The 24,326-nt window shown below is 41.4% G+C and overlaps 1 protein-coding gene across 1 annotated transcript in view; it reads right to left on the reverse strand.

Annotated features, from left to right (window-relative positions):
- Positions 1–8,333: 8,333 nt before the first annotated feature.
- Positions 8,334–24,326, reverse strand: part of MPZL1 (myelin protein zero like 1) — a 61,720-nt gene continuing 45,727 nt past the window's right edge. The window contains exons 5-6 of the mRNA XM_053605985.1: positions 23,907–24,009; positions 8,334–8,653 (exon numbers count right to left, since the gene is read on the reverse strand). Coding sequence (XP_053461960.1) covers positions 8,552–8,653; positions 23,907–24,009 — 205 coding nt within the window. The 3' untranslated portion in view covers positions 8,334–8,551. The remainder of the gene's footprint in view (positions 8,654–23,906; positions 24,010–24,326) is intronic.

A 24,326-nucleotide genomic window follows, 5' to 3' on the forward strand; every position in this document is an offset into this window, starting at 1 on the left:
ACTGGAAACTGCCCTGTGAGGTGCCTACCCATCCCTACCCACCACACTTTCATACCAGAGAAAAATAGGGTGTAGGAGGATTCCGTGAGAGAGTGTGTGTGTGTCCTGGAACAACCATGTAAAAGGACGTGGACTCCTGCATAGTCTGCATTCGTGTTGTCCAAGGGAACTTCCTGCGAGGAAGGAAATATTTTGTATCTGCACCAATCAATATGGCAGCCACAAGCGTGTGTACCTACTGAACACTTGAGATGAGGTTAGTGTGAAGATATACATTTTAAATTTATTAATTATAATTAAATGTCAATGGCCATGTGTGGCCAGTGATGACCATACAGCACAGTGCAGGTCCATGCATCTCTGTGTTAACCTTAAAATGCCAAAACAGAACCACTGAAGGTGGAACCGAGATGCTTCTATAGTTAGAGAATAATAACCAGTGTGGATGAGAAGGGAGTTTCTAATACAGAAGAGAAAATGTATCTGACTAGACAGGCTAAAACTCTTATCCATATATAGTTATCCAGCTAATGTGATTCCAGGATGTCAAGGTAATTAGATATTAGTCTGATGCACAGGTTCCTACGTTGGCTAAGCTGTTTATGTGGAGTATTTCTCTGTCCCCTTTCACATGGCCTCTTTGCCTCTACAGGCAGGGGTTGCATTACTGCAGCGACTTCACCACGTGTCTCCTGATAGGGAGGAGGACGCACAAAGGGTAGCCAGGGAAGAATCACAATCTAAAAGCACAAAATTAAATAGAATTTATAATAGGAACCAAAAATTTTTAACTTTCTCTTACAGCATTTTTAAGAGAGGATATGGAGGAAGGCCAGTTATTTCCAGCCAAGTGCTAGCTCTCCTCCTAAATTTATTTCATTTCTCTCTTACTCAACCCCAATTAGTCAGCATTAAATTATTAGCCCAACCTCCCCTCTGAGAGCCTGGAGCGTCCCGACTCCAAGGCCCTGTGTCAGAGGGCTTGGGGCAGTGCTGGGAGTGTGGTCCCCCAGCCAATGATGCGATGTTGGTTCCTGTTACTTTATCCCCATAAGCTCTGGGAGCAGTCCGGCACTTGCTGGCTGCCAGGACCTGGTGCCTCACAGATGCTTTACATTCTTAAGACCCAGACACTTGAGTAAGCTTTTCAGAAAGTTTCCCCCTCTGCCTGAGCAACTTCCTTCAGAAATGGCTTACAAGTAAAAGTCTTTTCTCAGATAGGAACACGATAGGAACACCCAGACACGTCATAAACAAACATCTGGGGCTCTGCTGGGCCAGCAAGAGCAAGGAGGTTTTATAAAATGTTACACATTCCTTGTACATTCCAAGAGATACCCTACAAGATACATGTAAAACCTGTTTCTTTTATTCAGTTAAAAGAAACTTTGTAATTTAAAAAAAAAACACAACTATTCAATGGCAGAGAAAGAACCAAGAATGTGGTCTAGATTGAAAACTTCTCATCTCCTTGGAATCCTTTATCAGACAGTGAGAAGCCTTAGGCTTTCAGCAAGCTGGTCTTCAGCTCTGCCGTATCCCTGCTCCCAGAGCGGACAGGTGATTCAGGTCCAGACACCTGAAATTACTTCATACTCTGCAGGGCGAAGGAACCACAAATGTGTCAGCTGCACAGCCTGACCGCAGGGCTAGAAAGCAAATGTGAGAATATTAAACCGGCCAGACTTCCTCTTCCCAGATGTAAAGAATTAAAAATGCATAGACCAATCTATGGAAACACTAAAGGCCTGTTCCACAAAGCCCACAACAAAGAAATGGAGGGATGAGCACATCCAAAAGTCTGAGCCAAGAAGGGACAATGGTTTCACATCCTGTTTGCAGGAGGATGTGGAAGCTGGAAGCAGCAGCTCCCTAGGGACTCCTCTGAGCTTGAAAGGTTTGTGTTTCCTTCCTTGTAAATACAGCCAGGTCTCCTGCAGATTCTAGAGCTCCCTTATGCCATCCACCCCAGTTGTTTTTCTAAGGACACAAGACTCAGCCAGGCTTGAGAGCCGTGGCTCCCTGCCAGCTTCTGATGGCTGTAGGAAGGGTGTGAGGAGGGGAGGGGACCTTAAGAGGCACTTAGATCCCTCTCAGATATTAGATCCCATTTCCAAGGCCCAAGGACTGATTGTGTGCTGGTTTTCCATGGATGCACATTATATACATTTGGCTTTTTTCCTTTAATAGTTCATAAAGACAAATGACAATTACAGTACTATTTGTAACAGGCAATAATAAAACAACTGGAAACAAACTAAATGTCCAGAAATTCAGAGACGTTTTAAAATATTATGGTGCACTGCAAGAGAAAGCCCTGTAGGTATTAACATCTAATGGCCTAATTCTTTATGTGCTGACATCGAAACTTCTCTGGCCCAAGGCTGAGGGGAAAAAAGCAAACTGCAGAGCACTATGATCTAATTTTTGATTTAAAACAGGCAAAAAAAATCTTCATTTAGAACCACAATTGGATCCTGATTGAAAGAAACTATTTGTAAAATGCCGTTTTCAAGACAAGGGAAATTTGAATACAAACAGGGTAATAGATGAAACCGAAGGTGTGATTTTTTAAAATGTGTTTTAATAAATGTTTTTGTTAAACTTGACAAGATACTACAGTAATATCTCGTAAGAAAATGTTCATACTTTTTAAAGCTGTATAATGAAGAATGTAGGGGTAAACCAATATGATTTGAGGATTTATTTTAAAATAATTCAGAAAAGAGGAAAAGGAAAAAAGAGTTGGATGAAATAATTACTGAAGATGATTATATGCAGGCTGATTTTACCACTCTCTTTTGTGTACATTTGAAATTTTCCCTCTTCATTTGCCATGACAACAATTTAATAAGAATTAAAATGGGAGGTGCCTGTGGCTCAGTGGGTAGGGCGCCGGCCCCATATGCTGAGGGTGGCGGGTTCAAACCCGGCCCCGGCCAAACTGCAACCAAAAAATAGCCGGGCGTTGTGGCGGGTGCCTGTAGTCCCAGCTACTCGGGAGGCTGAGGCAAGAGAATCGTTTAAGCCCAGGAGTTGGAGGTTGCTGTGAGCTGTGTGAGGCCACGGCACTCTACCAAGGGACATAAAGTGAGACTCTGTCTCTACAAAAAAAAAAAAATCCAATTCCATCCATCAATCAGTCATTTGATCTTTTTAAAAGGATCCAAGAGGATCCAGAAAGGATCTAACAACTTATTGGGCAAAATATAACGTATTCTTTTAATGTCTGAAAGGATAACCAGAACATTTTCAGCCACTTTTAGTATGAGGATACAAATAATTGAAGCAAATAATTACCTTTCAAGTTTCCTTTTTAACTGGATATTTCAAACAAAACTGGTAATGTTCCTGAAGTTAGCTGATACATTTTCTGAAATCCCCCCCATCACCTGAAACCTCTGGGCACTTTAAATCGCCTGCACAGCTCAAGCTCACACTACACATGGAAGTCACACTCGAGGTAACAGAGCTGAACTTTGGCCTCAGCTTCCCCATCTCTGATTAACAAGGGTCCAGGGTGACAATGATGATACAGGCTCTGTGTGTGTGAGTTGTGACTCCTGTCGGGTCGTTTTATTACCTTGAGCCAGGCGTACACTTATTTTTACTCCTTTTGGGCAACAGTGTGAATTTGTGAAATGGCTTTTATGAAGTCAAAGTAAGTTTGTGGTTGGCATGATGAATTTCCCTGATGCCATGGCCAGGATGTTTGTCTACCTATGTGCTTTATCTAAATCAGTCTATCCATATCTGTTATTCTATTATTGGAAAACACTGAGACAAATCCCAGAGCTAAATATAATTAATATATACATACATATATACATATAGAGAGAGACCTAGCTGTGGGTAAGGTTGATGTGCAAAGTGTTTATGACAATCTCTGCACAGTAGTAGGAAATGGCCCACAAATTTGGCTCTAAACATACACAGCAGCAAGGGCAAAGGGGCAAGTACAATCAGTGACAAGAGTCAGTGTACACAAGAATATACGAAACACAATGGTTCATGAGAAAGCTTTCTTGGTATTAAATCCAAAGAGAAATTTGTTCTCTTGGTCTTTAGAAAATGGGAAAATTATAGAGAACGTGCACTGTACTGGCAGTAGAGACAGTAAGTAGTGTCATACAACAATTTGATGGTACGCATCAATGCAGGCTGATAGAACTGTGTCAAAGGGTAATTTCGTGAAAGTTATTCTACAAAAACACTAAATATATTGAAATTTTTCATAATACAAAATCTTGAAGCCAAGCACAGTGGCGCATGCCTGTCATGCTAGTTTCTTGGGAGGCTGAGGAGGGAAGATGTACTGAGCCCAGGCATTTGAGGTTGCAGTGAGCTATGATTGTACCTGGGAATGGCCACCGCACTCCAGCCTAGGCAACATAGTGAGACCTGGTCTCTTTAAAAAAAGAAAAAAAAAAAAAAATCTTGAATGTACAGGAGGAAAGTGCAGGGGGGACTCACCACAAAAGCAGGTAGTTGCTTCCTGCCACCCCTTCTACCAAAGCCGCACAATGCTACTCCACCCCTGTGGGATTGCTCCTTCACCGTCCCTAAGCAGTTGGGAGGATTAAGTCAGTGGTTCCAAGTCTAGTTGGTATCAGAATCACCCAGAGGGTCAGAAGGAGCCATGGGGTAAGAGTCTCTGAAGTTTCATACACTGCCCACCTCAGCTCCCTGAGGGGCTGAAGCCTCCCTTACAAACAGTAAGTATGTAGAGGGGGTTGGTGTATTCCCCCTCCCCCCAGAGCCCCAGCAGAAGGACACCCTCCAACACTTAATTCTAACTTGGAAGGAACTGTAGATGATGAAACTGGTAAGATTCCATTCCTGCTGCCCTTGTGAACTGGAGGAAGACTCCCAGTTCTATCTGCCACATCCCTCCAGGGAGGGAGGTCACGGCCAGCTGTAACTCTTTCACTCCCAGTCAAGAAAGTACAACGAACATTATGCAAGCTGGGAGACTCATGGTGAATCTGTGGTAACACAGAATTAATAAGACACTAGAAAACTTCATAGCTTTACTAGTAACATTTTATTCATGACACAGCTAAGTAATCCCACTGTCTTCCAAATTGGGGGTAAGAACCCTGGATGTCTGGTCTACCTCCTCCTGTCACCCCCACCAACTTCCAAGGAACAGGGAGAAAACTGCAGACTTTGCAGGTACAGATTTTTCTCAGTAAGAAAGGAGCAAAGTTCTTCTCATTGGTCTGAGAAGCCACAGGGCATAGTGGTTAAGAACAAGGCTCAAACACCTCCAGGTTCTTTGTACCTTATTAGCTAAATGATCTTGGTCAAACTATATAACCTAAGTCTGAAGTTGTCTTTCTAAAAATGGGTTTAAGATGAGAACAACTAGTATTAACTCAGTGCTATGACAGAGCAAGGAACGCAAAGTGCCTGGCATACAACAAGTGCTTACTCATTATTAGTTATTCCTATTAGGTCACATTCTGTTACCCCCACTCTGTGGCAAGCTCTTTGAGGAGCTTTATCTTGGTTGTTGTGCATTTATGCTTAGCACAGGGCCCGGACACTGGAGAGTTCTTGGTATAGGTAGACGAACAGATGAATCCACCCACCCATCCGCCCCATCAATGTTCCTGAGAGCTGCCGAGTGCCAGGCTGTCCCACGCACTGCAGACAGAGCAGCCACAAAACTGCAAAGTCCTGGCCTCTGCGTGCTTATATCCCAGTGGGGATAACAGACAAGCAAATAAATCCTAGGTCTCTCTGAGAACCTAACATTTGAACAGAGGCTTAAAGGAAGTGAGAGCAAGCCACACAAACACCTGCCCCAGGTGTGTTTCTGGCCAACAGCACGGTGGGCACCAAGGTCCCGAAGCAGGCACGTGGATGGCATTTTTGAAGAAAAAGGAGGCTGGCATGGCTGGCGTGGTATGGACGAAAAGGGTCTTATCTCTTCTCTATTTAATTAAGAATGAGCACACAACACAATTCAGAAATTGAAAAAGATGTATTAAAATATTCCCTAGCTGAATACATTTCCATCGAAAAACTACAGATAGTTTGGAATTTTAATCTGAGTAATCCTTTTCTGATGCCCCCTTACACAATTCACACATGATTTTAAGTGGTCTCAGTCTGTCAGCAATAATACGTGGAACCGGGTGGATCTGCCATCTGCAAGCAACCCTGCAGCCAGGCAAAGGACGCTGAGGCAAGGAGAGAGAGCCCCGAACCCACAGTGCGCAGAGGGGAGGAAAGCCCTGCCCTGAGATGCTCCAGCCACGTGAGGAAACCTTCCTCCAGGTAAGACTGTCCTGTAGACCAACAGAACTTGCTGGTAGCTAACTGCCCCTTGCTGGGGGAGAAGGTTGGGGAAGGCTGGTGAGGAAAGGCTCTGCCACAATGCAGGGTGCTGACAGAGCGTGAGGGGGCTGTTGGAGGCTTGAGAAGGAGGCAGGGAGTGAAGGAAAGGCCTACAGGTGTCATTTGAGCATCCCAGGACACCAGCTTCACAACATAAATCCCCCCACCGCAAGGAGGAATCAGGGTTCCTGCTATCAGTAGTATCAGGAATGTAGCGTTGACTCACAGGAACTGTTGAGTAAGGAGAAAAGAAGGCCCCTCTTCTCTGTAAGAAATGACTGGAAGGAAACATGACACATACAAATGTCCACAGTCAGTCTCTCAACCATTGGGGTCCTTTCTACCTCAAGCACAGCCTTGGCCAGCCGTGCAGTTCCCACAGTGGCAGTCATGAGGAATGGTGATGATCCCAAGGCCCCTCTCCTCCTGACACATACAGAGGTCTTCCAGAGGCTCCTGTAGTTTTAGAATGCAAGGCAGAGTTGGCAGCTTGTGGAATGTCTCAGGGCCGGCACTCTGTGTCACTTGTGTCACTCTCCTGAGAGGGCGGGGCCTATGAACACAGAGCAGGTGCAGAGGGTGGGGCCTATGAACACAGAGCAGGTGTGTTTTTCTCCATTCCACACAGAACAAAGACCAGATGCTGCCCAGCTCCAGAGGATGATGTACGTGTGTGAGTAAAGCCTGATCCCCGTCTCCCCACACAGACACGGGGTGTGAACAGGACCGTGATGAGAATAGCAAAAATAGTTCCTTAGGAAAGGCCGCACGTATGGGGGAGAGTTAGTTTTGAGGCTCCTACGTCCTTTGTCACCTTTGCACGCCTTCATATCTAAATCCTGCTTTATTGTATGAAGGCTCTTAGAACTCAGCCTTCACATCCTCCAAAAGATGACAACACAGGAGGGTCCACAATAAACCTCAAACTAAATGGGGGTAAAAACTAACATTACTTCTCACTCCCACTCACCCCAAACGTTCTGCAGACCAGCTAGACACTATTCTTCTCATAAATGTAGGTTTTCAGATGATTTTAAAGGGAAAAAATTTTTTTAAAACAAAACAAAGAAAATGGGAGAATGAAAATATGTGTAAATCAGTGTTTAACAATCTTCATCGCTTTTCCCTCCCAGTAAAAAATAAAAACTCATAGATTTGAAGTGGGGTGTGGGTAGTCAATGGGAGAAAATGAGTTTGAGGCCAGCCTGGGCTAAATGTACTGAGGCCTCATTTCAAATAATAATAATAGTAATGATAAAAATTAAAAGTGAAAGGAGGTCATTCCCTCTAGATAGAGCTGTGGGACACTGGAGAATGGCAACATAATGATCTCATTTCTGCCTACTTAAAGGCAAGAAACTCTTCTACTTTAGCTGTATAGGGACTCTTATTTCACCAAGGAAGAAAACTGATTTTTACTCTCCATAAGGTCCAATATTCCTCAAGCAACGCCTGGATTTTCTACTTTATGGTACTGATCTAGATGTACCTAGAAGGAAGTGACCTGGGCATTTATCCTTTGCTAAATCTTGCTGTTATGAATCCACAAGTTGATATGATATACTTAGAGAGTGCAAAGTTAAAATAAGTCTCTACAACATATAAAACTAAACTTGCCCCGTATTTTAGAGGAAAAAAAAAAAAACAATAAAAACTTCTCCAACTCTCTTCCATGGCATAGCCAGTGGATGTTTTCTAGAAGCTGCAGCCCAGTAACGGACGCTGACACTGTTGAAGAACACCCTGGACACGCCTCCATCATTGTTTCTCCTTTCTCCAACTATAAGAAACGCTAAGACTGATTAAGCCCTTTGATGAAAAGGCCATGTCTATTGAAAATACTAAAAGATCTGCTATCATGTCCATTAAGGCTGATCATTTCTAAATGATGGTGACAGGAATGTTTCTGAAATTTCCCAATTATAAATGACCCTGAAAAGAAAAGTACAAAAGTACAAACGTACAGCAAGACAATATATATACACACATAGGGTCTGACCATCTTTTCATCATGCAACATTGGCTCCTCACATCAGGAAGATTAAATAGAATATTTATACATATCCTTTATACACATATTTTTCTCCCTCTGAGTACACGTGTTTGTCCTTGCTTGGGGGTTCAAGGCCACATGTAGTGATGGGCTACATTTTCTGCATAGGAGTCCAGTTTGGATTTGTTTCTTGTTTAGGATATGATCTGGGTCTTAATTTTTCCGGATGTCTGCATACACCACAGACTCTGACTTGTTAATCTTGTCACTGTGATGTCCACCGGAGTGGTCTAACTGCGCATATATGACTGGGCCCTGGAAAAGAGAATAGGAGAATTAAAGGTTTGGAAAAGCTGGTGTTCCCATTTAAGGTATAAGCATCGAAGCCATAATTAAAGCAGAAACATTAGGGTTTCAGAGCAAAGAGTTGTCTCTTTTGAATGTCTTCAAGAAGACTTTTTTTTTTTTCTCTGCAGTTTTTGGCTGGGGCCAGGTTTGAACCCGCCACCGCCTATATTTGGGGCCTGCGCCCTACTCCTTTGAGCCACAGGCGCCACCAACGAAGACTTCTTATGAACAGTATGTCTAGGATTGACTTTAAAAGATTGGACATACATTGATAATTGTTAAAGTGAAGTACATAGGGACTTGTTACATTATGCTCGCTTCTTTTAATGTTTGAAACTTTTTAGAAACAACAAAATAGTCCTTCTTAAGAATACTCCTTAATATCTGTCACAGAACTTCTCTATTACAGTTGGAATTAGAGTCTTACGGACCAAGATGGGTATGTCTACCAACCTGAGGCTCACTGAAGTTATGAGCTTCAGAAGAATCCATGCAAGAAACCAACACATTTGGTGCCACCCAAAAATATAATCAATAGGTACTTTAAAAAATTCAATATTCTTCAATACAACTACTTACAGCAAATTATTTTAGTCTAATCCTACCTTGGCCAATAAAATTGCTTCTTTGATTTTTTTTCTTTTTTTTTTTTTTGCTTCTTTGATTTTTAATATCAGATAACTGTCCTTCCAGTTGTAAAATAAAATTAAAAAGAAAAAAACCAAAGCCATAATCTATAGAGATAAAGAAAAACTCCAAATGAACTAAAGGAGAAAAGATCCTCTTCTTAGCCTCAGGGATGAGGGAGAGGTCAAAGTCCCAGAAAATTGTCAGGGTCCAATCTAGGAAAGAAAAGAAGACTGGGCTGCCTGGGGGCACAGGGAATTCCCAGCTCTTAGGAAAGAGGTCAGACAGGTTACATTTCATGACCCTTTCAGTCCCTTTCAACCTAGAGATTCTAAATTGTAAACAATCATAAAAATAGCCCTGGTTTTAAAAGAAAAAAAAATTAATATTACCCAAAGTCAAGTTTCTTCCCACTCTAGTGGGAACTCTTCCCACTCTAGGGGAACTCTCCCTAGGATAATAGAAAGCTTTCAATTTTGAAATCATAAGCTCAGCAGCCAAACCATGTGCTTTAAAATAAACACCCTCATCCAAATCCAGGAGCCCAACAACTTGCATGCTTCAGTGCATAACCCCGGGTTCTGTGGCGTTCAGGAGCACCAACTTCCACAGAAGGGACAGGCCCAGCCATGGGGGCTGTGCTCGGTGCACCTAAGAGTGGAGTTACAAAGTGAAGCAACACTCAAGGACTATAATTAAAAAACAAAACAAAACACTCAAGGGCTAGATCCATCTGCCCTCGGCCAGATCTGCCCTCAGAATTGAGGAGATAGTTCTCACCGAATCTGGTGGAGAAGATCACTCATGTGGCCTCAAGCTTATTTGTAAACCTCTAAGCTTACATTTCTTCATCTCTAAAATGGCACCGATAACAACACCTGCACCTTTTAGTATAGGTAGAAATTGAGATAATACTTGTAAGTAGCATAGGCAGTGTCTGACAGATAGTTAACACTCAATATATGTTATTACAAACATCTTGTTACATAATAAAAACACTTTATAGTACATTTGATGAGTTACCTTGTTTGTCTTTAGTGTATAAATGATATCTCTAATGCCTGTCATGGGCAATATTAATGGGTTACACTGTTACTACTAATCATACAGAAACACTATGTGTATCTCAGAAACATGCAAGTTAAGTGCCAACCCCAAAGGGCACAAAAAGTTTAAAAACAAAACTATTCTCTACTACTACTCCGTTTCCCCGAAAATAAGACATCCTCCGAAAATAAGACCTACTTACAGGAAAGATAAGACGTCCCCTGAAAATAAGACCTAGCGCATTTTGGGAACACACCTTAAAATAAGACACTGTCTTACTTTTGGGGAAACAGGGTAAGAACAAAATGAAAACAAACTATTCCCTCGTCACAGCCACTTCCAAAAGTAGGACAGACTTCCCAAAATTAAATCATGTAACTTCCTAGATAACGCTGTATCACAATTCCTAAAGAATCATTAGGAGTATTAAGGTATGTTCACAGGGGAAGGAATTTACAACTTGTGATGTAGTGTAAAAACTTCATGGCACCCACACCCTTTGCAATATCATGCTTCAGATCTTTCCATCAAGATTAGGGATCCATTTCTTCACCTCTTGAATCTGGGCTAGACTTGTAAATTGACCAAAAGAATAAGGAAGAAGTGATGTTTTGCAACTTCCACAGCTTGATCTCAAGAGACTTGCAGCTCCCATTCTCTTACTGAGCTTGGGACCCATCCAGCCCCTACTGCCACATAAGGAAGTCCGAGCTAGCCTGCTGGCTGATGAGAGGCACCCGGCCCAGTTGCCGTCTGGCTGGCTGGCCAACAGCCTGCCAATTGTTGGGCCATTACAGACCATCCAGCTTCCAGCAACCCTACAGCCAATCACAGATGCACTGATCCTAACCAGATCTACCCAACCAATCCACAGAATGGGGAGCCAAATAAATGTTGACTATTTTAAGCCACTACATTTTGGGGTGGTTTGTTACACAGCAGTAGATAATGGACACACTATGTGAGAGGAAATTAAAGACAGCAGAGACAGCAAAGAAGGTAAGACACAGAATTACTTCTGAATCAGTCAGCAGTGTTAAAATACCAGGAAGATATTTCTTGTGAGATAGTATTGTCTTTCATGGCAAGAGACGACAAGTTACCTGCTGAAAGTAACTGAGAATTCCTTGAAGAAACCCTGGATGTGGTTTTCCTCAAATCACTTCCCACTGTCTGATGTCATCCTCTCCCCCTTAGAATGAAGGATGGTCTTCAGTGAGCAGCTAGTTAACTGCCTAGGACTTGGCAGATTGTAGGTGCTGGACCAAGGGATGGATGAAATGATGGGTCCAGAGGAATTATGGATGTAGGTGGAAAGCAGGGATCTGCTGATGGAGCTGCTCAGTCTAGAATAGCTCTCTGATTCAGAATGCTATTCAGAAACTATTTAGATGCCTGGGTTTCTGTGGAATGTGCCTGGGCACTTTGATTTAGATGGTCAACAAGAATGCTCAGGAATTCAGAAGAAGCCACTGAACCGAGATCTCCTTGGAAATGAACCCACCTTTGCAAAGACATTCACTTTGGGGTACTCAAGAAAAAAGAAGAAAAACAGTAACAACAAAATCTACATTAACCTAGTTGTTTTCGCTGTACTTTCTGGGACTCACTCTCCCCAAATGCCATCTGTTTGATTTTGCTTTCTTGGTTCTATTTATTTATTTATTTGGCCATTCCACAAAGAATTACAACAATGAAGTGAAAAATAAGCATGGATGTATCTTTTCCCCAGCCTTAAACTCCTGGAAATGTTTCAAGAAAAAAACTGCTTGATATAGGTCTATTTTTTTTTTTTTTAGTTAAAACTACACATAAAATTAACTCTGAATTTTTTCCAATACAAAAACATACTGATGAAGATAGAAAGAAGGTCCAAGAGAAAGGTTCTAGATGAAGAAAGAACCCTGCTTCTACCTATATTCTAACTTCTCAGAAGTCATTGAGTTACGTCCCACACTGTACTTTCCACAGCCTCTGCAGTCAAAATTTTAACAGTTGATTCTGGTCCTTCAGGCATTAGAGGAATCACTCCCAACACTAAGCACGGTATCACTAAGACAGAACATCTGCTTATGCAGATGCCCATAGACTGTTGACAAAACACCTTTTTCAGTATTTACTTCACTCTTTTTTTTTTTTTTTTTTTGAGACAGAATCTCACCCAAACAGTCCTCTTGCCTCATCTCCCTGAGCAGCTAGGACTACAGGCTCTCACCACAATGCCTGGCTACTTTTTAGAGACGGGGTCTTGCTCTTACTTGGGCTAATCTTGAACTCCTGAGCTTAAGCAATCCACCTCATTGGCCTCCCAGAGTGCTAGGATTACAGGTGTGAGCCACCGCGCCCGGCCTTCACTCATTTTTTTAAAAGCCAAATACACAGTACTCTACCGAGGGTGACAAAGTGAAACTCTGTCTCAAATAAAATAAAATAAAATAAAAGCCAAATACGAATGTGAAACACAGCTATGCGTTTTCACCCTTTTTGAGATAAATATGACTACAGTGATTATCAGTATAGAGTTGAAAAGAAATAAACAGATACGATAGAATAATCTGTGCTTTAGAACAAAATAGATTTGACTCTAATACACATACCAGCTCTGTCACTGGCTACTGATCTTGAGCAAATGGATCAACCTACTCAACCGAACTAAGCCTTAGTGTCTTCCTGTGTAAAACAGAGTCCACAAAAGAAGCCTGTTGTGAAAACTAAAGGGAAAATGCACGTGTGATTTTTCTTGAAACATTACTACACTTATATACCATAGCTGACAAATAAATATACCAATCACTGTTTTCAAAAAATCCCCTGACTTTTGCATATAAAACAACCGTTTTCAAAAAAGAGCTAGAAAATCAGCCACTCCTCACATATTTATGCAAAATTATTTACAGCAATCTCAGTCAAAACTAAGCTTTATAAAGAAGAATTTTTTTTGAGATGGGGGTCTCACTATGCTGCGTAGGCTGTTTCAGACTCCTAGCCTCAAGCAATCATCTCTCCTCAGCCTCCCAAGTATCTGGGACTACTGGCTCATGCCTCTCCGTGCTTAGCTACAACAAAGATTTTTTACTTATTTTTTCCCAATACCATAACACTCTAAATTCTAGGCAGTGCTTAGCCAGTACCCTTTTCAACTCAGCGTCCCACCCTACGCTGCTGGAAAAGCCCTAATTTGGTTCTGGTGTCTGGTGTCCACCTTCCTTTGCACAAGTAGATACCCTTGCCCTCTCCTGTCCTCAGGGGTGAATCACAATGGGTATCTAAGCCAGTCTTAATTCCTGTCCCTTGTAAGTAACCAGAAGAGTTATCAACACATGACCTACCCTTTGCTAAAAGGCACTAAGAGAAGTTTGCTGGTGGCTGGGTGGGGCATGGCTTCTGGTAAAGATTTTCCTCCATAATAAAAACTACGTGAGGGGAGATTCAGTTCTTTCAGTTGCCTGTTTTCATGTGATGCCTGAAACCAAGGCAGCCGTTCTGAGGCTGAGGGATTGAGTGTAAGAATAAAGACAATAAGCAGAGGATGAAAGAACAGAAAAATGGAAAGAACTTGTGTCTTTAAGGACACTGCTGGGTCACTGAACTAACACAGAAGTACCCTGCCTAGGGACCTCTTGTGAGTTAATTAGCTTCCTACCATTAAAGCTACTTTTAGTCTTAGGATAGGCACAGTGGCTCACGCATGTAATCCAGCACTCTGGGAAGCCAAGGCAGGTGGATTGCTTGAGCTCAGGAGTTCAAGACCAGCCTGAGCAAGAGTGAGACTCTGTCTCTAAAAATAGCCAAGCATTGTGGCAGGCACCTGTAGTCCCAGCTACCCAAGAGGCTGAGGCAAGAAGGTTGCTTGAGCCCAAGAGTTTGAGGTTACTGTGAACTGTAATGACACCATGGTACTCTATCCATGGTGACAAAGTGAGGCAAGAGAATCTCTTGAACCCAAGAGTCTAAGGTTACTGTGAACTGTAATGACACCATGGTACTCTATCCATGGTGACAAAGTGAGGCAAGAGAATCTCTTGAGCCCAAGAGTCGAAGGTTGCTATAAGCTTTGATGCCATAGCACTCTACCAAGGGCATCAAAGTGCCCTTTGAAAAAAACAAAAACAAAAAAAAGCTACTTTTAGTCTCGTTACTAAGTCTTTCCCAATTATAACAAAAATAGTGACCAAAGACAGATGCCTGGGCATTAAGTTTCATCTCTTCTAAATTTCCTTCTTAAGATACTAGTATTTCTCTTTTTCTTCTGGTAGAATAATAAGGAGTTATTCACTCATCCAAATACTGCTTACTAAAGCTATTACATTCTCAGAGGATGTCTGCAGATAGGAAAATGGATGTAAAAGGCTGATATAGGTTGGTGTAACGGTTGAATTACTTCTCACCAACTTCCAGAAAATGCCATGGTCACTTAGTTGGGCCTATGTAGAACCCTGGGGTTTACTCACAGGAGAAATGAGCCACAGTTTCTGACTCAGGCACAGCAGAGTGAGGTATCAGCACTGCAAATGGGATGGGCAAAAAATATCTACATACTGGACAGGGAACCTTCCTCCCTTTGCTCAACTCCTCAGCAGGAAATTAGGGGTTTTCTTTTTGAGAATTTGACTGACCCAAGAGGAAAGAGCCTCAGAAACTGACACTTAGGGATTCCCCAATGAAAGTCAACCAACACTTTATACAGTGACGCCCACTACCCAGTAAGTGCTATTCCAGCACAAAGAGATTCTATTTTAACTAATAACTTTATATTTTTTGTGGAGTGAGGATCTTGCTATGTTGCTCAGGCTGGTCTTGAACTCCTGGCCTCAAGCAATCTTCCTGCCTTGGTCTCCCAAAGTGTTAGGGTTATAAGCGTGAGCCACTGTACCTGGCTGAGATTCTATTTTATTATAAATGTATAACAGAGGATCATTGGGCATTTTAGGAAAGTTTCTAATATTAAAGCCAGAAAGGGAATTCAGAAGAAACAGTGAAATCAAGTAAGAGAAGAAAACATTTAAAAAAATCACAAAACAGAAGAAAAAAATGGTATGTTTAGGTAAGACAATGCATTCATGGAAACAACTATTATAAACAGACAATAAGAAAAAACTCTTGAAAGCTTTTTAAATGATAGAAATTAAATATTTGATGAAAGTTGGAAGGTACAGTTGTAGAAATTTTCTAGAATACAGAACAAACACCTCAAAGAAAAAAAAAATCAGAAAACTAAAGGATCAATATAGGAAGTGGTGCAATTCCTAATTGGAATTTCCAAAAGAAAGAACATAAAATAATAGGAGAAAAATTTCCAAAGAACATTGGAAGAAAATATCCTAAGATTTTCAGGTTGAAAGAGCCCACTGAGAGGCTAGGACAATTAATAAAGACCTACAATTTATGAAATTTCATCAGAACACTAGAGCTAAAGAAAGATTCTAAGTGGAGAGACAAAACTGGTCCTACAGAAAGGAGCAGGAATCAGAATAGCATTAGCTTCCAAGCCACGGCATGGAAGGCAGAAAATCAGCACAGCAAGGCCTCAAGATGGTGAAGGAAAATGACTTAAAACCTGGAATCCTGGGTGGCGCCTGTGGCTCCGTCGGTGGGGCGCCGGCCCCATGTACCGAGGGTGGCGGGTTCAAACCCAGCCCCGGCTGAACTGCAACCAAAAAATAGCCGGGCGTTGTGGCGGGTGCCTGTAGTCCCAGCTACTTGGGAGGCTGAGGCAAGAGAATCTCTTAGGCCCAGGAGTTGGAGGTTGCTGTGAGCTGTGTGATGCCATGGCACTCTACCGAGGGCCATAGAGTGAGACTGTCTCTACAAAAAAAAAAAACAAAAACCAAAAAACCTGGAATCCTACCCAACCAGATTATCAATCAAGTTTGAGGGAGGAGAATAAAGATAATTTTAGAGGGTGGTGCCTGTGGCTCAAAGGGTAGGGCGCCAGCCCCATATGCCGGAGGTTGCAGGTTCAAACACAGCCCTGGCCAAAAAAAAAAGGTAATTTTAGAGATGCTAAAAACAAATGTATTATCTTACACTTTTATTTTTTTTTAGAGAGAGTCTCACTTTGTCACCCTTGGTAGAGTGCTGTGGAGTCATAACTCACAGCAACCTCAAACTCCTCAAACTCTTGGGCTCAAGTGATTCTTTTGCCTCAGCCTCCCAAGTAGCTTGGACTACAGACACCAGCCACAATGCCTATCTATTTTTAGAGATGGGGTCTTGCTCTTGCTTAGGCTTGTCTTGAACTCTTGAGCTCAAGCAGCCCACCTGCCTCGGCCTCACAATCTGGCCTTGGTCAGAAGTCTGAAATGTGTTTAGCTGGGCTAAAATCCAGGTGTTAGTATGGCTGTGTTCCTTCTGAGGGCTCTAGGGAAGAATTTGTTTCCCTGTCTTTTTCTTGGAAGCTGCCTGCATCCCGTGGCCCATGACCTCTTTGTCCATCTTCAAAGCCAGCAGCATAGCATCTTTGATCTCTCTCTGACTTTCGCGATTCTGCCTCTCTTATAAAGACTTTTCCAGTTACATTGGACCCACCCAGACAATCCAGGAAAATCTTCTCATCTCAGGGCAACTTAATCACACCTGCAGAGTCCCTTTTGATGTATAAGGTGACATATCACATAGAACCCAGAGATGAGGATGTGGATCTCTTTGGGGCCACTATTCTGTCTACTACACAAAGTCTCCAAATGCTTATTACCTCCCGTGCATTCTTTCTCAAAAAGCTATGTTCCATCATATTATAAGAATAAACTAAGAATGTTGAAGACCTGGGGTCTAAGAAGAGAAGGATAAAGAAAACTCCACGTGAGGGAAAGCCAAGGTTGACAGCTGGAGAGCAGCCTAGAGTACAACAAGGTCAGATGGTTTCAACACGTGTCTCCAAGAATGAAATGAAACCAACAGAGTAGGTGAAGTTTGGATGTGCTTACAGGTTTTAAATTCTGTTGACGAGTTTTGAGATGGAATATAAATAAATAAATAATAACAGGTAAATATGAGCTCCCTGATAGATAAAACTATACAAGAAACCAAATGAGTGTGGCCCAACAGTTAAAAAGAAACAGGTGTAATGGTGTAATGCTGAGTAATAATATACCTCAACGTGACGAGATGACCACACTGGGAAGAGCCACGCGTCTATTCATGGGCACATAAGCATTGTGCGTTCGAGGGAAAGGCAGGGGATATAATTAGTAAATTCTCATTTTTCCATAGTATGGAATCAACAGCTAATATCTAAAACTGAAAATCCAGAAATACAGAGTGGATGCAAAGTTTATGTGCAATTCAAAATGGTTTAATATAGTAAACTGCACATGAACGTTCCATCTGCCCTGTTGAAATATAAGATTTTTAGAAATAAGATGAATACCAGAAGAAACGACTAAAATAATTCCAAGTGTTTGCTTGTGGGAATGGGTCTCAGAGTAGGTAGGTATGGAGCAGGAGGGCTGCTTTTATTCAGTTACCATGGTACTTGATATTTTAAGCTATTTTCCTTTTTTTTTTTTTTTAAGGTATTTTCATTTATCTTCTTGAGTAAAGCCGAGGGCCTGGGAAACAAAAACTGATATAACAAAGGAGGCCCAAAATTACAAGGCTATGATCAGAATGCAAATTCTAACCTTCATTTTTTCCTCCTCTAGGATTTTTATTTCTAGCCATATGACAAACTAGATTTCTGAAAAATGTAAAAATGTCACTATTTGTGCCATGATGTGAAAAAAATGACATTTGGATTTTAAAAAGCTGCACTTGTAGGGTGATGGGCCCGAGCCAGGTGTTCAAAGTTTAGCATAAAGCTGGAAAACCCCACATCTTTGAAAGAGGAACTAGAAAAAGATACTAGCCTACGATGGGGATGCAGTATGCCCTGGTATTGGTTCTGCAGTGAGCAAAATAGAAAGTAAAATCTCCCACAAGTATCCATAGCTACAGCCCTGTATTTGTGTACAGTGACAGGTGGAATTCAAGCCACCCGTGTAACTCAAAAGACAGCCCAAATGTTAGTGTTTAAAACCCTTATCGGTAGTATCCCAGGCACACAAAATACAAATCTCATGGGTAATGCGTTTTAAATGAAGACTCAATTTGCATGAAGTGCCCAGAAACATAAGCAGTTTTGAAATTATACATAAGAAAACAAACCACCATTAGCAAGAGTTGTAGGAAACAGAAACTGCAATTAGACCAGCAAAGACCACAGACACTAGAATGATCAGTTTTGAGGTATAAAATAAAAAGATTTAATATCCTTAAATAAATAAAAAATAAGATACTGAAAACATAAATTAATCATTGCAACTATCAAAATCCAGGCATACTTATTTACTTATTTTTTAAAGAAAACATCAGCAAGTAAAGCCAGGCATTTTTTAATTTAATTTAATTTAATTTTTAATCTAATTTAATTTTATATATTTGAGACAGAGTCTCAATTTTGTTGCCCTTGGCTAGGTTGCCTTGGTGTCAGCCTAGCTCACAGCAACCTCAAACTCTTGGGTTCAACAGATCCTCCTGGCTTAGCCTTCCCAGTAGCTGGGACCACAGACACCCGCTACAACGCTCAGCTTGTTTTTCTACTTTTAGTAGAAACAGGGTCTCACTCTTGCTCTGCATGGTCTTGAACCTATGAGCACAAGGGATCTACCTGCCTTGGCCACCATACCTGGCCAGCCAGGAATACTTTAAAAAAAAAAAAAATAGAATTTCTAGAAATGACACTGATAAAATGAAATCAAAGAAATAAACAAGAGAAAGCTAAAGGATTAGTGATTTTAAAGACAAACAGGTAAGGCTGAGTTTGGTGGCTCATGCCTATAGTCCTAACACTCTGGGAGGCTGAGGTGGGTGAATCGCCTGAGCTCACAGATTTGAGACCAGCCTGAGCAAGAAGGCGACCCGTCTCTAAAAATAGCCAGGCATTGAGGTGGGTGCCTGTAGTCCCCGCTACTTAGAAGGCTGAGGCAAGAGAATCGCTTCAGACCAAGAGTTTGAGGTTGCTGTGAACTGGAACGCTATGGCACTCTACCAAGGATGATAAAGTGAGACTCTGTCTCAAAAAAAAAAAAAGAAAGAAAAAGACAGGTAAAAAAATTCTGCAGGAGGGGTGGCGCCTGTGGCTCAGTGAGTAGGGCGCCAGCCCCGTATACCGGAGGTGGTGGGTTCAAACCCAGCACTGGCCAAAAACTGCAAAAAAAGAAAAAAAAGAATTCTGCAGGAAACAGCACACAATGTGATAAAAAAATATGTAAGAGGTTAAGAGACACAGAGAAGGTTTAATATATATCTAATCAGTTCCATAAAAAGATGAATACATAAAATGGAAAAAGAAAAAATTCAAAGAGATTGTGACTAGGAATTTTCTAGAATTTATTAAAAACATTAGCCTTCAGATTCTTGGAAGTCCAGTGAAATTCCAAGCACAAGCACCAAGGGGTAATCTGTAAATAAGTAGTAAAAAAAAAATGCAGAGTACGGAAGGCACAGAGTAGATCTGAAAAGCAGAGAGATAGATCACCCACCTACAAGGAGCAAGGAGAATGTCAGCTGAGTTTTCAATAGCTCTTGACTTTATTTTTTCTTCTATCTGCTTATGTTGGGTTTAATTTGCTCTTCTTTTCCTAGTTTCTTCAGATAGAAGTCTAGATCATCAATTTTAGAACTTCATTTTTTTCCCTAGTATAGGGAATGCTAATGCTACAAATCTTCAAAGTGCTGCTTTAGCTTTATCTCACAAATTTTGATTTATTATTTTCACTTAATTCAAAATATTTTGACTCCTCTTGTGACTTCTTGTTTTATGCATGGGTTCTTTGTCTAACTTCCAAATATTTGAGACCTTCAGGGTATCTGTCTGTTGATTTAATTCTACTGTGCTCAGAGGACATGCTCTGAATTATTCCAACCCTTTTTAAATTTAATGAGAATTATTTTATGACCCAGAATATGGCCTATATTTGGTGAATGCTTCATGTGCACTTGAAAAGGATGAGAATTCTGCCCTTGATGAAAGTAGTGTTCTATAAATGTCCATTAGACCGACCTGGTTTAAGTGTCGTTCAAGTCTTCGGAGCCTTTTCTGATTTTCTGTAACTTTGTCCTACCAATTGCTGAGAGAGGAGTGTTGGAACCTCCAACAATGACTCTGAATGTGTCTATTTCTCCTTTCAAATCTCTCAGTTTTTACTTCATTTATATTCAAGCTACATTATTAGAAGTACAAACATTTATAATTATGCCTTCTTAATGAACATATCACATTATCATCATGAAAAGTTCCTCTTTATCCCAGGTTATATTTCTTGTTCTGAAACCTACTTTGATATTATAACCATGCAGACTTCTTTTGATCAGTGCTAACATAGCATATCATTTTCCATCTTTTTATTTTAAAAACATTGTGGTGATTTGTGTGTGTGTGTATATATATATATATAAAACATAACATTTACCATCTTAACCATTTTAAGTGTACAGTTTAGTAGTGGCAATTACATTCACATCATTTTGCAACCATCTCAATAATTTTTTTATCTTGCAAAACTGAAACACTATACCCATTAAACTCATTCTTCCCTTCCCCCAATCACCACCACTCTACTTTCTGTTTCTGTGAATTTGACTACTCCAAGTATGGCATGTTGATGGAATCAGACAGTATGTCTTTTTGTGGTTGGCTTATTTCAGTTAGCACGATATCCTCAAGGTTCATCCATGTTGTTGCATCAATTTCCTTCAAGATTGAATAATATTCCATTGTGCAATATACACATTTTTTTTTTTTTTTGTGATTTTTTGGCCGGGGCTGGGTTTGAACCCGCCACCTCCGGCATATGGGACCGGCGCCCTACTCCTTGAGCCACAGGCACCGTCCTATATACACATTTTATTTAACTGATCATACAGTAATGGTCACTTGGGTTGCTCCCACATTTTGGCTATTGTGAAGAACACTTTTATGAACATGGATGTACAAACAGCTCTTTAAGACCCTGCTTTCAATTCCATCATTTTATTTTTAAATTATTGGAGTCTTTATATTTAAAATGGTTTCTTATGGACGGCATATAGCAGAGTCTTGCTTTTTTTATTGTGAGATAGCATCTCATTCTGTTGCCCAGGCTAGAGTGCCATGGCATCAGCTTAGCTCACAGCAACCTCAAACCCCTGGGTTCAAGCGATCCTCCTGCCTCAGCCTCCTGAGAAGCTGGGAGTACAGGAACCCCCCACAATGCCTTAATTTTTTTCTATTTTTAGTAGAGATGGGGTTTCACTTTTGCTCAGGCTAGTCTTGAACTCCTGGCCTCAAGATAGCCTCCTGCCTCAGCCTCTGGGAGTGCTAGAGTTATGGGTATGAGTCACTGCATCTGGCTCAGGTTTTTGTCGATTAATCCCTTCATCTCTTTCATTTCTGGGTTTGTTTTTAATTGATTGATTTCTCCTGTTTTTCTTTTTTTTTTTTAAGACAGAGTCTCACTACATTGCCCAAGCTGATCTCAAAGTCCTAGGCTCAACTGATCCTCTTACCTCAGTCTCCCAAGTAACTGGGACTACAGGTATTCACCATTATACCCAGCTTATGTATTTTTCTTTTCTTTGTTTTTTTTTTTATGTATCTTATTTTTCTGCTGCTTTGTATGCCTGGTAATTTTTGATGGGTGCTAGAAATTGTGAACAGTGTGCTGCAGTATACAGGTGTGCCATGAGAGAATCTTAGATGTGCCATAAAAAATTTTAAAGATCATTAATTAAATTATTTTTGAAAAAAGTTCAAAGCACAGTAAGCATGTTCTTTCTTTCACTTTTTTTCTGGTCAGCATAATTTAAGTGTGCCATGGAAGTGTAACTATAGGTTCAAGTGTGCCAGGAGATAAAAAAGGTTGAAAACCACTGCTCTAAAGGCTTCCGTTAAAGCTTTGTTATTGTGGGTCCATAGCATCCTTTGTCGTGTGCTAATTTAGTCCCCCCACTAGGGCATGAGCATTCTGAGCACCCTAATCAATACCCTGTATGTTCTGAGTCTCTCTGCTCTGGCTTTTAGGAACACAGACTATTTCCAGCCCTGCATGAGTTCCAGGGATTGTGCCACCTACTGCTTTGCAGGGAGTTCTTTCCTGGTCTCAGAGTTTTTCCCTATGCATGCATAATTCTGTACTCAAATACTCAAGGGGACCCCACTCCAGATCTCTGAAGTGTGCAGGCATGCTCTCTCTGTGTAGTTTCTTTTTCTCTGGTACTGAGCCTCACAAATTCTAGCCACCCTGACCTTTTCAAACTCTGATTTCTACTTCCTCCATTCAGTAATACAGCGGGGTTCTATTTCCACATTCCCTCCCTGTGCCGCAGTGGGGAAACTCTCTCAAGGCAGTAAGTAGGGCAATCACGGGGCTCCACCATTAGTTTCCTTTCTCCCAGGGATCACAATGCTGCATAATCTGTTTCGCGATATCTTAAAAGCCACTCTTTCTTTTTTCTAGTTTGTTTTCAGCAAAAAAGCAACTCAGAGAGCACTTTGAGGACAGAAGACCAACTTTCCAAGGCTTCTTTAGATGTTCTGACTGTAACTCTCATGCCTTCTTTCACAACCCTATTCCCCTCCACAATCCAAATGAGTGGACTCAGGTATTTGAGGTATATCATGGAATCAGAGAGAGAGAAAGAAGGAAAAGTAATGCGCCTGATGCAACCTAGACACCTGGGTCCTAGCCCCATGTCTTTCACCCAGTGTGTGTTTTTAGAAATAGAGTATCATAATGCCTGAGTTCCCTCACTGGTAGAATATTAATAGTGTCCTCACTACACATAACAACTGTGCAATAAGACAACAGGTGCTTCTTCCACAAAACACTGTATTCTCTTTACTTCCCCTTAAATCCATTCCCACCAGCTAACAGCCCCTCAGGATGAAGCTGTAACAGGCCATATTCCTCAGAATGCTTTCTACCCCAGAAGAACCAAACTTGTACTAAGCATTGGAGATTCTGTCATGCCACAACTGTAATTAAAACAGCACAGCCAAAATACACAATGCTAGATTCTATGCTAAGTTCCAGATAAAATTTATTTCTCTTCTGCACTTTCTACAGGACGTGGAAACCAATACCATTCCTTGTTCATCAAGCCTGTTATTCAGAGGCATACTTACTTTCAATTTTTTTCTAAAGAATCCACAGAAAGTAATTTTTCTATTTTCTTACCAATACCAAGAATCTGAACATTTCCTGCTAATTGCTTGTCTTATTAAAGAAGAATCTTTTACATTTGACAAAACTATTTTCTAATTCTACTTGGGCCAAAGGAGCCATAATATTAGTCAATAATTGATGTCAGTGGTGGTTTGGTGGAAACCTATTTTCCAGGTCAGTTTCTTCCCTACACATTTTCTTGTGGTCCTCCTAGATCAGCCCTTCAATTCCCCTCTGCCTCCCTTGCCCTGCCTCTGCCTGCCTGTCTCTCTCACGCACGGCTGAGGATTCCTTCCCACACCCACGGAAGTGACAGAGCAGAGGCCGTGAGGCCCAGGGGCAGACCTGCAATCAGCCATTACCTGGTGAGATGCAGAAGGCAGACTCTTTACTAGACCCTCTGTGTCGGAGGGGAACTTCCGCGGAGCCTGCTTAACCGGTGACAAACTTTCTGATGTACTGCAGCTGATGAATTGACAATTTGGAGAACAAACATAAAAACAAAAAATTAAACAGAAACAGAAACATAGAAACGCAAGTGACGGCAAGATGAAGCAGCAGATGTATAAAAACAAAAGACAACAAAACAATGGATCTCAGAGAGATGACGTGTCTTCAAACTGCTTTCCGTCGCCGACACTTGCTCATCGTCCTAAGTCAGTGAGTGAGCCACTGAGGAAGGCACAGGAGCCAGCGCGGTACCCACCACCTCTTCACCCATGCTATGACAATGACAGTGTGATTCCGGTCACAAGACACAATGATCCTCTCGGTGCTCTGTC

Source organism: Nycticebus coucang, chromosome 10, assembly GCF_027406575.1.
Source record: "Nycticebus coucang isolate mNycCou1 chromosome 10, mNycCou1.pri, whole genome shotgun sequence".
Taxonomy (NCBI): domain Eukaryota; kingdom Metazoa; phylum Chordata; class Mammalia; order Primates; family Lorisidae; genus Nycticebus; species Nycticebus coucang.